General features: G+C 40.3%; 1 protein-coding gene across 5 annotated transcripts in view; it reads right to left on the bottom strand.

Annotated features, from left to right (window-relative positions):
• Positions 1-2,250: 2,250 nt before the first annotated feature.
• The window catches only part of usp49 (ubiquitin specific peptidase 49), a 13,283-nt gene continuing 3,557 nt past the window's right edge, over positions 2,251-11,976 (bottom strand). For 4 of the 5 annotated variants that reach the window (XM_061727074.1, XM_061727072.1, XM_061727076.1 and 1 more), the window contains exons 2-7: positions 11,242-11,368; positions 9,599-11,070; positions 7,248-7,455; positions 5,810-5,918; positions 5,467-5,672; positions 2,251-4,104 (exon numbers count right to left, since the gene is read on the bottom strand). In XM_061727074.1, coding sequence (XP_061583058.1) covers positions 4,001-4,104; positions 5,467-5,672; positions 5,810-5,918; positions 7,248-7,455; positions 9,599-11,005 — 2,034 coding nt within the window. In that variant the 5' untranslated portion in view covers positions 11,006-11,070; positions 11,242-11,368 and the 3' untranslated portion in view covers positions 2,251-4,000. Of the gene's footprint in view, positions 4,105-5,466; positions 5,673-5,809; positions 5,919-7,247; positions 7,456-9,598; positions 11,083-11,241; positions 11,369-11,976 lie in introns of all 5 variants that reach the window. The other variant, XM_061727073.1, reaches the window with a different exon arrangement.

Genomic DNA, 11,976 nt, shown 5'->3' with positions numbered 1-11,976 from the left:
TGACCTACCTGTCCCACATATGGACTCACTTGAATTTTACACAAAATACTAGTTATTTGGGATTTTGTTGTTGTTTTAAGCGTCAAAATGTCATGTGGTGCGACCGTCCGCCCAGGACTCTTGTTTAGAAAACTTTTTTTGAAATTACTCTAAATGTATTTAAATCAATCTTCTGCTCTATCTGGCATGATTTCCAAAATGTCTTGTAGTGTGTAAGATTTATACACATTTATATTTATATGTCCATCATAATATACAAAGTTTGACTGATGATCATTTTATGAAATATCATGTGGCGCGACCATTAAAAAAACAACCATTTTTGTATAATACTGAAAACTTGTCAAAAAAAAAAGATGTCAAGATGTTAAGGAAATTAATTTATTTTAATATGAATCATGGTTGCACCACATGACCTTTTTTAAGGCTAGTGCCAATTCATCTTGACAAAAATCACTTAATTTAAAAGTTTTATATGAATTTATGTGTACACAACATTCTTAATGTTTGAACTACTGCAATAGATATTCTTTTTTTTTATTATTTTAAAATTGACTTGTTGAAAATCCTTATTCGTCATTGACCCATATATATAAAAAAGGGGGTAAGAAATGTGGAAAGGAGTCAAGGTCTGTCAGAAAGACAATGGCCGGGTTTCCCAGATTCAACCTCTCTTAAGGATTTAAGAGAGGTTCAAAGAAGGTTTGAACTAAGAGAGAACCCTAAGATACGGGTGTTTCCCAGATGACTTCTTAACACCGTCCTTTAGTTTCGCTCTTTCAGACGCTCTTTGGAGCAGCTGTCCGGTTCTGAAACCAAATGAATCGATGCCAGACAAATCGATCACCGATCACTATCAGCGCATTTTCACACGCAGCACTGCTGCCTAACGCACTAATTCACTGCTGCCTGTGCGTTATAATAAAAAATTAAGATGATAAATATAATTCAATGACCCTTTTTCATCCAAACGGTGCGTTACTCCGTTATTTCTGGCTACAGTGAGGCTTTTTTTCCCCACACGCAGAAACCGGGAGGAAACGGGGTGGGCGTTTGTGTGTGTTCAAAAACATGAGCCAAGAGAAGGCGAGTTTCGCAAATCGCAACGTGGAATTACAGCAATCCCTGGTTTTTCGCAGGGGTTATGTTCCAAAAAGAACCCGTGATAAGTGAAATTCTTTTTACAATTATAGAGCGCTTCAGATTGCAGAGATCAGCCCCGCCTCGCACGTATTCCTCCTCTTCTGAGACGCTGCATCCCGACTCGCGCCGCAGCGTCTTTTTATCCTAAACCCCGCGGTGCAGGTTTTTTCAAGAGAAGAAAATAGTTATGGGTCGTTGTCTTCGCTCTTTTTTCTTCTGGGCAAAAAGATTCTTTAATATAAACCGACACCATTGATTATATTTGAGACTGTAATGAACGATTCATCAAAGGCTCCTGTTCTTCAACTGCTACTTCCCTGTCATCACACGTAGAGGTGCTCGGGCTCGGGCACGGCGCAGGTGTCCCGGTCTGACAGCCCGGTCCGACACGTCCAGGGGACTAAAGTGCTGACGCACGAATGCGTTCATAAAAACATTTCTGCTTCGCGCGGCGACGCGGTTGATTTGCAGCGAGAACATGCTGTATAGCAGCCAAATTATCAAATAAATGATATTCATGATGATTGTTTTATTTGTGCGTAAAGCATAAAGCATATACAGGAACACACTTGTTATTCCTTATTTTTCTTTTTTTTTTCCTTTGCTGTCACCAATAAATGCTAAACAATATAAATCTAAAGTATAAAATAGATCAAAACTTGTGCGGGGTGCATTGTTTTAATATCTCATTGCTTGGTGTGATATTGATTTGCCTGACGCGGCTGGATCTGTGAGTCTTTGTTCACTAAGATGGTTGGAAAGACTGGGTCAGCAGCATCTTTCATTTCCTTCTTAATGAAAGAGATACTTAAGCTAAGAGCGACTCTGGGAAACGCGATTTTCTTTCACAGGCTCCTTAAGAAGGTTTGAAAGAAGTCTTTCGCTGTTAAGAACTACTTAACTGATCTGGGAAACCCGGCCAATGGCAGTGTTATGCCAAGTAATACCTGTTTTTTGTTTGTTTTACTTTCCAAAAGTAGCAGAGCAAACTGGGGTCCACTATAATGTGAGATGTGTGATTTTCATCGTATATTAATGAGCATGCATAACTTCAGTGGGTTGAAAAAAAGATCATTATCAGATTATTCACATTTAATGCGCTCTTATCTGCAGCATCTTTCTGAACCAGCTTACATTTACATTTAGAGGCGCAACATTAAGAGCGGGTCTCAGATCAGCTGTGTATGCATTTGGTAATCCTGTGGATTATTTCAGTTCCACTTTATCTGTCATCCGAGCTCAGTCACGACCCAAAATTTATGAAAAAGCAGAATGAATCGTTCTTTTTGAAACATATTAAAACAAAGGCATTTTAGATTAAATTATCACTCAAAATGATGCCAGCTTGAACAATTATGCTGATGTTTGTTGTCTTTTTAATAATTATCGTCAGGCAAAACCCTTACGAACAATACATTTATGACAGGTTTTCTTACAGTACAAGACAGAACTCAAGGGGATCAGAGCCAGTGGCATGGCCACAACTGATCTCTATAAAGTAAGACATTCATCGTCATTAGATTGTTCCGACTTTCACAGAGTTCACAAATGTTTCTTGCATTTGACTCGTATCAAACACAACAGGTTTATTGATTAACTAGCAAATTCTAAAGAACTTGATAGAAACATCAGAGTAGAAAAAAAACATTGTATAACAAGCAGAAGAATTCCTGAATTTATCTTAATTTCCTGTCAAGATGAACAATGTACAATATATTGCTTTCAGGTGCTCAACTTAAAATGGGTACTCCAAGTCTCCCAAAAACACATTCTTCAGTATCGCCTCCTGCTCTTTTTACTCTTTTCTCATCTCCTGCGGGTTAGACAGAGGTGCGGCATCTCTGAATCCCCGCTCAAGACTAACCAAATCACAGGAGGAGCTGCCATTTTAAGAAGTTACGGGAGCCAAACATACAGTAGGACCAACAGCCTCTCCATAAAAGTGCAACTTTCCTATCATTTATCGAGTATCTAAACCGTAATCTTTTTGCCTCTTTTCATGGAATTGAAACAGAATGATTAAAAATACAAAAATAAAGCGAAAACTATTTATGTTCAATGAGAGTCTTGAACCTAAGACACAGTATCGAGTCACAGCAGTGAGGAGAGGAAAAAGATGAAATACAAATGACACAGGTAAGAGTATTTAAAGTTTCTGTAACTGACGTTTCACAATAATCAAAAAAGCTGAACAAGAGACAACATGGAGTTTGGACTTCAGTCTGATTGCTAGATTCTCCCATGAACCTATACAAAGATCCTGAATTATGAACCTCCCTAATATTTTTAGTGCACCAAGATCAAATGTACAGCGATGTAGGAAAATGCTCAGCCAGATGATTTTACTATGACAAAGTGTTTCAAATTCCAAAATCCATGTTGACTTTGAATGTAAAATGCTGTCCTTGGTGAGCGCTTGGATGTTTCCAGACTCTGACGTGAGTCTGATTGGTGTGTGGGAATATGGAAACACAACTTGGGGTTCAGCAGAACAGAGCTGGACCTGCTCCCACACTCTACAGGCCATGAACCATCAAACTGGTCACACAGGCTGGGACACTTGTGGCCTCATTTATGAAAAGGTTTTCGGTTTTCTGCTTACGGTATGATCACACACAATTCAGCTTTCAATTCAAGTTTGCCTTCTATTCACCATGGAAAACCTATTTGTCACTATAACCTTTGTTTATGCTGCTAATTCTCCTCCTTGCCTCATGACTGTGGCTTTCACTCGCACCTCATTGTCATCTTTTGCTAGAAAATCATTTCAAAGTGATGACATCTGGGAAAACAGAGGTTTTCAGAAATGCAGCCCTCAGTTGCTAAGTAAAGGTCAACGTCACAGCGAGAGAGGTACCTAGGCAGATCTCTGGGTATAGAAGAGAATATAGGCCTGAGTGTTGCACACTTCTTCCACACTGCAAACCTTCATCTCAGAGTCATTACAGTGGACCCAGAAACCTGAGGACGACAAAAATAAAATATTAAAAACACACACAAGAATGGGCCTACAATGTAACACACGACTTCTGTGGCTAATAGGGATGGGCGGTATGGACTAAAAAAAATTATCACGATAATTTCTGGCATTTATCCCGAAAACGATAAAAATGACGATAGAAAAAATACCAATTCAACTCCACTTTTGTAACTATAAATCTATCACCACATCCAGTCTTTGGAGCCCCCAAAACACTGCTCTAAAAGATACTAAATGCTACTAAACTAATGGGAATTTTTTTTTCTTTCTTTCAGTTCCTTCCTTCCTTCCTTTCTTTAGGCTGAATTATGCTTCTGCGTCAAAACGACGCCGTGTCTACGGCGTTTGGTTTTTGTACACGCAGAGGACACGCCGTCACATGCGCCGTCAGTGACGTGCACCTCCCGAAAATTGTAACTACGCGTCGAGGCGACGCCGTCCACACGCAGACCGAGAGGGCTGTGATTGGTTCGTTTGAAAGCGAAGCATTTCCGGTTTCCGGTTTGAAGCAGTAGTGAACTTCCAGGGCTTTTTTCTTCGTTTATGTGTGATTTTTTTTGTTTTTGTTTTTTGCACAATAGTTGTCCTTATTTCTTTGATTTACTGTGACCGGAAAAAGTCGGATAAACCATTCAGAAAAAGATCGCTAACTAGTGGCCGCGGGGGGTACTGCACCGCGACCAGATGGAGAGACGGAGAAGTCTGAACAGTTCGTGACGGTGTCACGGGTGCGCCGTGTGCTCTGCGTGTGTGTGACGCAGAACCATACTCAGCCCTTTTCAGTTCCTTCCTTTCTTTCAGTTCCTTCCTTTCTTTCAGTTCCTTCCTTTCTTTCAGTTCCTTCCTTTCTTTCAGTTCCTTCCTTCCTTTCTTTCTTTCAGTCCCTTCCTTTCTTCCTTTCTTTCAGTCCCTTCCTTTCTTCCTTTCTTTCAGTTCCTTCCTTTCTTTCTTTCTTTCAGTTCCTTCCTTCCTTCCTTCCTTCCTTTCAGTTCCTTCCTTCCTTCCTTCCTTCCTTTCAGTTCCTTCCTTCCTTCCTTCCTTTCAGTTCCTTCCTTCCTTCCTTTCTTTCAGTTCCTTCCTTCCTTCCTTTCTTTCAGTTCCTTCCTTCCTTCCTTTCTTTCAGTTCCTTCCTTCCTTCCTTCCTTCCTTCCTTCCTTCCTTCCTTCCTTCCTTCCTTCCTTCCTTCCTTCCCTCCCTTCCGCTTTTACACAAAAACGTCATCAACGGGAATGTATCGTTTTTACTGCAAGATGACAAATTCTTACCGTGGGGAATTTTTTTGACGGTTTATCGTGAACGGTAAAATATCACCCATTCCTAGTGGCTAATAGTGAAATCCTCACCTCCTTCTGTATTGTAGCAGTATGCGGTGTAGTGCCCTGAGCCGAAGCCTTTGCCATGATGCATAACCACAGCAGACAGATCGTAGATGTAGCCTCCTCTATGAACAGAGTGACCTGAGTCTGTGCAGCAGTACGGTCTGATGTTCAGAACCTGGTCGAAGGCCACATGGACGCCGATTTTCTCCCTATGGTTCCGCCCGGACCATCTGTCACACACCAGAGACTAGTTAACATAACAACAATGCCAGACCTCATGATTAAAAGAATACACCTTCTGTACTTTTGCACCGTGATTTTTGTTTCAAATGAAAGAAATAAAACCGATGAGCCTGTAGAGACTTGCCTGAAGCGTTTAAGGTGCAGCCGTAGAACCTGAGGTAAACGGTAGATCAGAAGTTGTTTACATGCTTCTGACAGAACTAAGGGTTTGTGGGATGATTTCCTTCTTCTTTCTGAAAACAGCAACAGGGTAAATTAATCAGAGAACAGAAAAAGAATGTACATTACTAATGGGAGGCTTCGTTTCAGTAAAGACATGACATCTTATTTAAAATGAATCAGGCGTTGCAATTAGTTCAAATATTTGAACTGCTTTAAAAAGGCTGGCAGCCTAGTTTTAGTCAGCCCCCATCACAAGTATTGCCAAAATAACAATCCTAAATAAAACTGTTTAAAATAATGGATGTTTTCCTTCAAATTCACATCATTCAGACAAAATGTTTGCATATGGCACAGCACATGCACACTGGTATTTCACATCAAACATCTTATTTTACACTCAAATCTGCAAGTCAACCATCACATTGTATTAAACTATTAAGGAGTGATATTTTTGAGTATAGTATATTCTTGCTCAGGGATACAAATAATCAGGTTTATGAACTTTAAAGAAAAACAAATGATCAGATCATGAAAATGTTATGTGCATGTACATTTGTTTAATGTCCAACTTTCCCAATGTCAATGTGGTTAGATGGTATTTCACATATATATATATATATATATATATACACACACACACACACACACACACACACACATGGCAGTTTTGCCATATATACATTAACTTTCCTTGAAAATGACTGACTCTTCATTTTGCTTTAATAATATTTTAATACAAATAATGTGCCGTAAGCGTCTGATTTAAAAAGGTAAAAACACACACTTTGCAGCTGGTCTGGAATTTTTAAAAGTCAACCAATGCATAATCCCACAGTCAGTGAGTTATCATGGTAAATATTCACAATATCAGTACTAAGCAAAATACTCAATGATTGACTTTTATGCAACCTCAGATTTAGGTAATTTAAAGGAGCCGTCTGTAAGAAATGGCCAAAACTGGTACTGTAGTCACTTTCAAAATATTGTTGAGCGGCGTGTACCCTCCCCCTCCTCCCCCCGACCAGAGGTTGCCAGGTTTTTCATCCAACACGTTCGTAGCGGCTGCTGCGATAATTAGAGCCGAGCTGGCAACCCGGATGCCGAAACAATACTGACTTGGTGATTGGGAGATAGGTGGAGGGTGGAGCTTCAGGCCAAAACAAAAAATGACAACATAAACATCAGTTGAGGGCTGCAACTCCTCTTTTTAGACTGGAATATCCTGGCTTGAGTGCTGTTGTCAGTGACATAAGTATTTGAAATGAACATGATTTTTAAATGTCTGTTGACATATCGGGGTAATTTTATGATTCGTTTTATTATTGCTCTTACATACAGCTCCTTTAAGAGAAAAATATATCTGGTTTATTTTGCAATTAACACATTTAACGTGTACTTACTGTTGCAGTGGTTGCAGGCATAGATCCTGCCTTCCAGAGCCTCCATCTCTGTAAACTTGGACAGCATCTCTATGAGGGTGCAGCTACGCTGGTAAGCTGTAGAGCCCGAGCCTCTCTCTGTACTGTGGTATCGCTCGGGAAACTCCAACGACAAATCCCAGAATGGCTCTACTGTGTTGGATTTGTGCTTACAGGACAGACATGTTACCTAAGAAACACAGATAATAGAGGGATAGAGAAGGAGAAAAAAAAGGGGGGGGATTAAGCAGAAGGTCTTATATATAAACTATGCACTATACTGCTACTATCTTATAAGTGTTTCAATGATCTTCTGTCATCTTCATAATACTGACTGCTTTTTTACTACAAAAACACAATTTCACCTTGGAGACTAAAGTTTTACAGGAATGAGCAACTGTGGTTATCTTAATTGCAGAATACAATCAGACAATAAAATGACTTAAAGGACAAATACAACACAAATAAGAACTTCTTTGGGGCAATATTTCATAATCTAATGTCAAAATACTTTTAAATCACGGAGTTGTATAGTAAATTATTGTTGTTTGGGTGGAAAAACAACATTTCAAGACAGTAAAAAGAGAGGAAATGTGAACAACATGTTAAGTCCATCCAATTGCCATAAACCCTGCCCACAAGGTCACCAGGCAACACTTTGTAATGATCAAGATGAATAGCCAGTCCTTTTAACAGGTTAAGAAACACACAATTTCATTATCACACCTCCTATTCTGAATTAAGCAGCTTGAGAGTCTCTGACTGGTATTCAATTAAAATCCATTTTATGTTTTCAACCTGATCTCACTCTAAGGAGGTCAAGTATTCTTTTTTTTTAAAAAGCAACATAAAATGACATTTTGCATTATTTTAGCTCAGAGGGGCCCCCATAGGGTTGGAGATTAAGCTGCTTTTTAAACCCTGTCTAAGAATTTCTTGTTTGGTCTCTGGTTCAGTCACTCATACTTTCTTCTGCAATTACTTTATTGACCATCCAGTGACCTCTGCCATGATGTCTAGTGTAGCTCTGTGACTGAACTCTGTTGATGTTTGTGTGTACATTATCTGCATGAAGAGGTGAGAGTGGAATAAGACAACTTGGGAGTTCAAAGTTACTTGTGATGACTTCTAGCAAAAACTGGGTCGCAAGAGCTAGATGACACTTCCTAAAATTAAGAAAAAAATTCCTCCAAATTAAACAAAACTGATATTTCAACATAATAAAGAAAGATCCTTGGTGCCACTTAAAATGTTTAACAAGTGCCTAACATACAACACTTTTAAGCATTGACCTTTGTGCTGATATTCTGCCCGATTTTGTATGTCAAAATCCCTGAGAAGGAAAAGTGGGGCATTTTCCTCCTGTTCTACCTTGGAAGGTAGCAACAGAGGCAAAACAAAGGGAAGCTCTGTGTAGAAAGGGTAAGCAGTTACATTTGATGCAGAGCAACGTCGTACTGCTCATCTAGAGTGGAAACCCAGCTTCCTGGCTGGATTATGCCACCTTTAGCTTGATCTCTATGCCTGTTCAGGACTCTCTGGAACAACAGTATTGTGGGATCTCAGCACAGAAACGGCTACCGTTCTTCACTGTAGTTTTGGGACAAAGCCTTTCAAGTGCAGGAAAGGGCAACTAAAAAGCCTAATGTGATTGGGGAGGGACTATACAATAATGAAAAGGGTCTTAAGTAGGGCTGTTCGATTAATCGCTTTTAAATCGTAATCGCGATTATGTAATTAAAACGATGTTAAAACGTGAAAATCGTAAAATCGATTTTCCACTTTTTTTCTTTACCTTTTCTGCACACATATTAATGATTGATACCATATTAATGATTGATGGAAATACCTCTCAATACCTGCGACAAGTGCCCCATGGGAGAGGCTCTTTAGTGTAGTTTAGTTTAATTAGAAAATGTCTTGTTTTATTTAATTGTAAATATAACTTACTGTATGTTTGCAAGTGCTGATTTGCTGATTTTTTTTTTTCCAGAGATAAAACTTTATATTTTCTTATATTTTTTAAAACTTTTTTTCAACTTATTTTACAGAGTTTTGCACTTTATTCATTCATTTTTGGTTTAATAAGAGCAAAGTTTGCACTTAAAGCCCAATGGGGCAAATGTTCAATAAAAAAAACAGCATATTTGAAATAATTTCTTTGCCTTTTGTCAATTCACAAAATAATCGTAATCGAAAATCATATTTTGAGAGAAAAAAATCGAGATTTTATTTTTGGGCAAAATCGAACAGCCCTAGTCTTAAGTGTGCTTCATGTTTTCAACGGAATATAGTTATGTTATGTGACATAAGTAATGGATTGACGGTCTCACCTGGCTGAGTAGCTGTCCATGAAAGATGGTGTTAAGAACCTTTAGCACTTGCTTTGATAGTTTCCTCTTTGTGATGGGAATAACTATCCGACGTTTGGATCCCTCTGTGTCCAGCTCTTGCTGCACCTTATCCAGCAGCTCACACAAAAACTCCTGGGCATCCTGCTGGTCGTACCCACGGAAAGCTGGAATTAGGTTCCACACAGAGTGCAGCATGGCGAAGGGAGAAACCAAAGACCACCGGCCTGACCACATGACCCTGAAAAGTGTATGCAACTCATGGCACAGAGACATCTGCTGGCGGGTGGAGCACCGAGGCTCCTTGGGCTGGACCAACTCTGCAGCCTGGGAAGCAGGCGGGACACTTTCTTTTCTCCCCATAGGCAAATTCCAACAACCTGCTTTCCCCATGGGTCCAAGAGGGCACTCCGACAGTGCTGTGTTACCATTGCTGACCACCGCTCCAGTCACCCCCTTCATCGGCTGGGACTGATTGGTCTTAGCCAGCAGCTCTTCAGTCTCACACAGGTCCAAAGTGAGAAAACACTCCCTGAATTTCTGCAAGTGGCTCAGCACTTGCAATATTGAGTTCATGTAGCATGTATTCCCCAAGTTGCGCAGACCAGTGACACCTGGCGCCAGTCTTCGTCGTGTTACAGCATGTGTGGAGTAGTATCTCCTCAGTTTAGTGGCTCTGCCGTGATGAGGAGCCTTACGGGAGAGAGGGAGAAGTGAAGGCTTCTTAGGAGGAGGAGGTAGGCGTTCTGGAGGGTCACGAAATTTACGGGGAATGAGCGTGATGGTCGATCTGGGAGCCTGAGTAAGAAGCCTAGCACTTTTCCGAGGCGGTACATTCCCAAGTTCCTCCATTAGCCTCCTTTTGACCTCTTTCTTTTGTCTCCTGGCCTCCTCGAGCTTCTCTTGACGCTGATTCTGAAGTTCCTGGTATTTGCTGGTCCAAATCCGAAGCATCTTCCCCAGAAGTGTTTTTCTTCTGTGGCGCAAGGCCAGCTGCATGGGAGGCTGTGGCCCGAGTTCCCCAACCCAGGGGGTGCAATCCCCCCCGGTGGAAGAGCGCAGTGAACGCCTACCCGGGCTCCGAACAGTAGAGAGGGCCCCTCTGAGGAGTTTGAGGTCTCCCTCTGCATTATCGTTGAGTACATAGTCTCCACAGGCAAAGCAGAAGACATCCAGCTCACGCACCTCCATAGCAAGTGGGTGCTGTGACTCCTGAAAGTGTTTGAGAGAGTGCTCCTCTATGAAACGTCCACAGGCCACATGGGAGCACTTGAGGCAGGCCCACACTGAATCTGTTGTGCTGCATTCCACACAATGCCATTTCTGTGGATTGAGGATAGAATGGTCTTCGCCCAGACGGAGGCGTCCCACGTGCTTACAGCGATCCATCTCTGCCGATACACATGTGGCCTCAGTGATAGGACACACGTCCTGTAGTCGAGCAGCAACTCATTCTGATGTCAGACATACGGGGGGGAAGATAAAAACAAAGTAAGCTAATGACCCAAAGAAAGGGGACGATCAGAAAAATGTAATGCTTATTTATGACTTGAAATATTGAATTGAACTTGTTTGAAGGTGCTGTAATGTACAGAAGGGCAGGACAATTGTGGAGGTATACTAACTGTAAAAGTAGTTCGCTTGATTGGGTTTGGGACAATACATCACATCCTCTGCACAACGGAAATTCAGCAGGAACATAGAGCTTGATCGTCCGTGACCACGATCTCCATCAGCACCAACAAGAACAGTCTGATAAACAATTGAAGGAGAAACAAAAGGATCAGATCAGATGAATAAAGCCAAAGTCAAATTATCAATGAAATAATGAGACAATAATTAAAACAACTGCAAAATACAGGGTTTATACAGCAATCCTTATGTTAAATTTAATACCAATTTAATACCTTTTTCACTACCTTCAGATTTAAAAAAAAAACTGTCACAACATTAAGTGTTAATCACGGACCTTTTGACATTAATACAGATTTTGACCTATAGAACACTATACAGAACAGATTTATAGACTCATTGATGTTGACCAGATGTTTCACATGTATTTCACTTTGTCAATGACAATAAAATAGACTGCTTAAAATGTAAAAGGTAAAAAATAATACCAATTTTAAAAAAAAAAACCTCTGACAGTGAATTTAACACTTTTAATGGCCTTAAATTTGGCAATTTTCATTTATCACTTTTTAATACTTTTTAAAACCCCGCGGAAACCCTGAAAATAACATTTCTAAAAGGAGACTTCTGTATTGGAACTGATCTCAAGCATATTTTGAAGTCAACGAAATAAAAAAAGCCCAGGTTTTATAAGAATCTCAACATGTTTATTGGTGTTAGGCACTTTG

Source organism: Cololabis saira, chromosome 8, assembly GCF_033807715.1.
Source record: "Cololabis saira isolate AMF1-May2022 chromosome 8, fColSai1.1, whole genome shotgun sequence".
Taxonomy (NCBI): Eukaryota; Metazoa; Chordata; class Actinopteri; order Beloniformes; family Belonidae; genus Cololabis; species Cololabis saira.
This window is presented reverse-complemented; position numbering and strand designations above follow the sequence as displayed.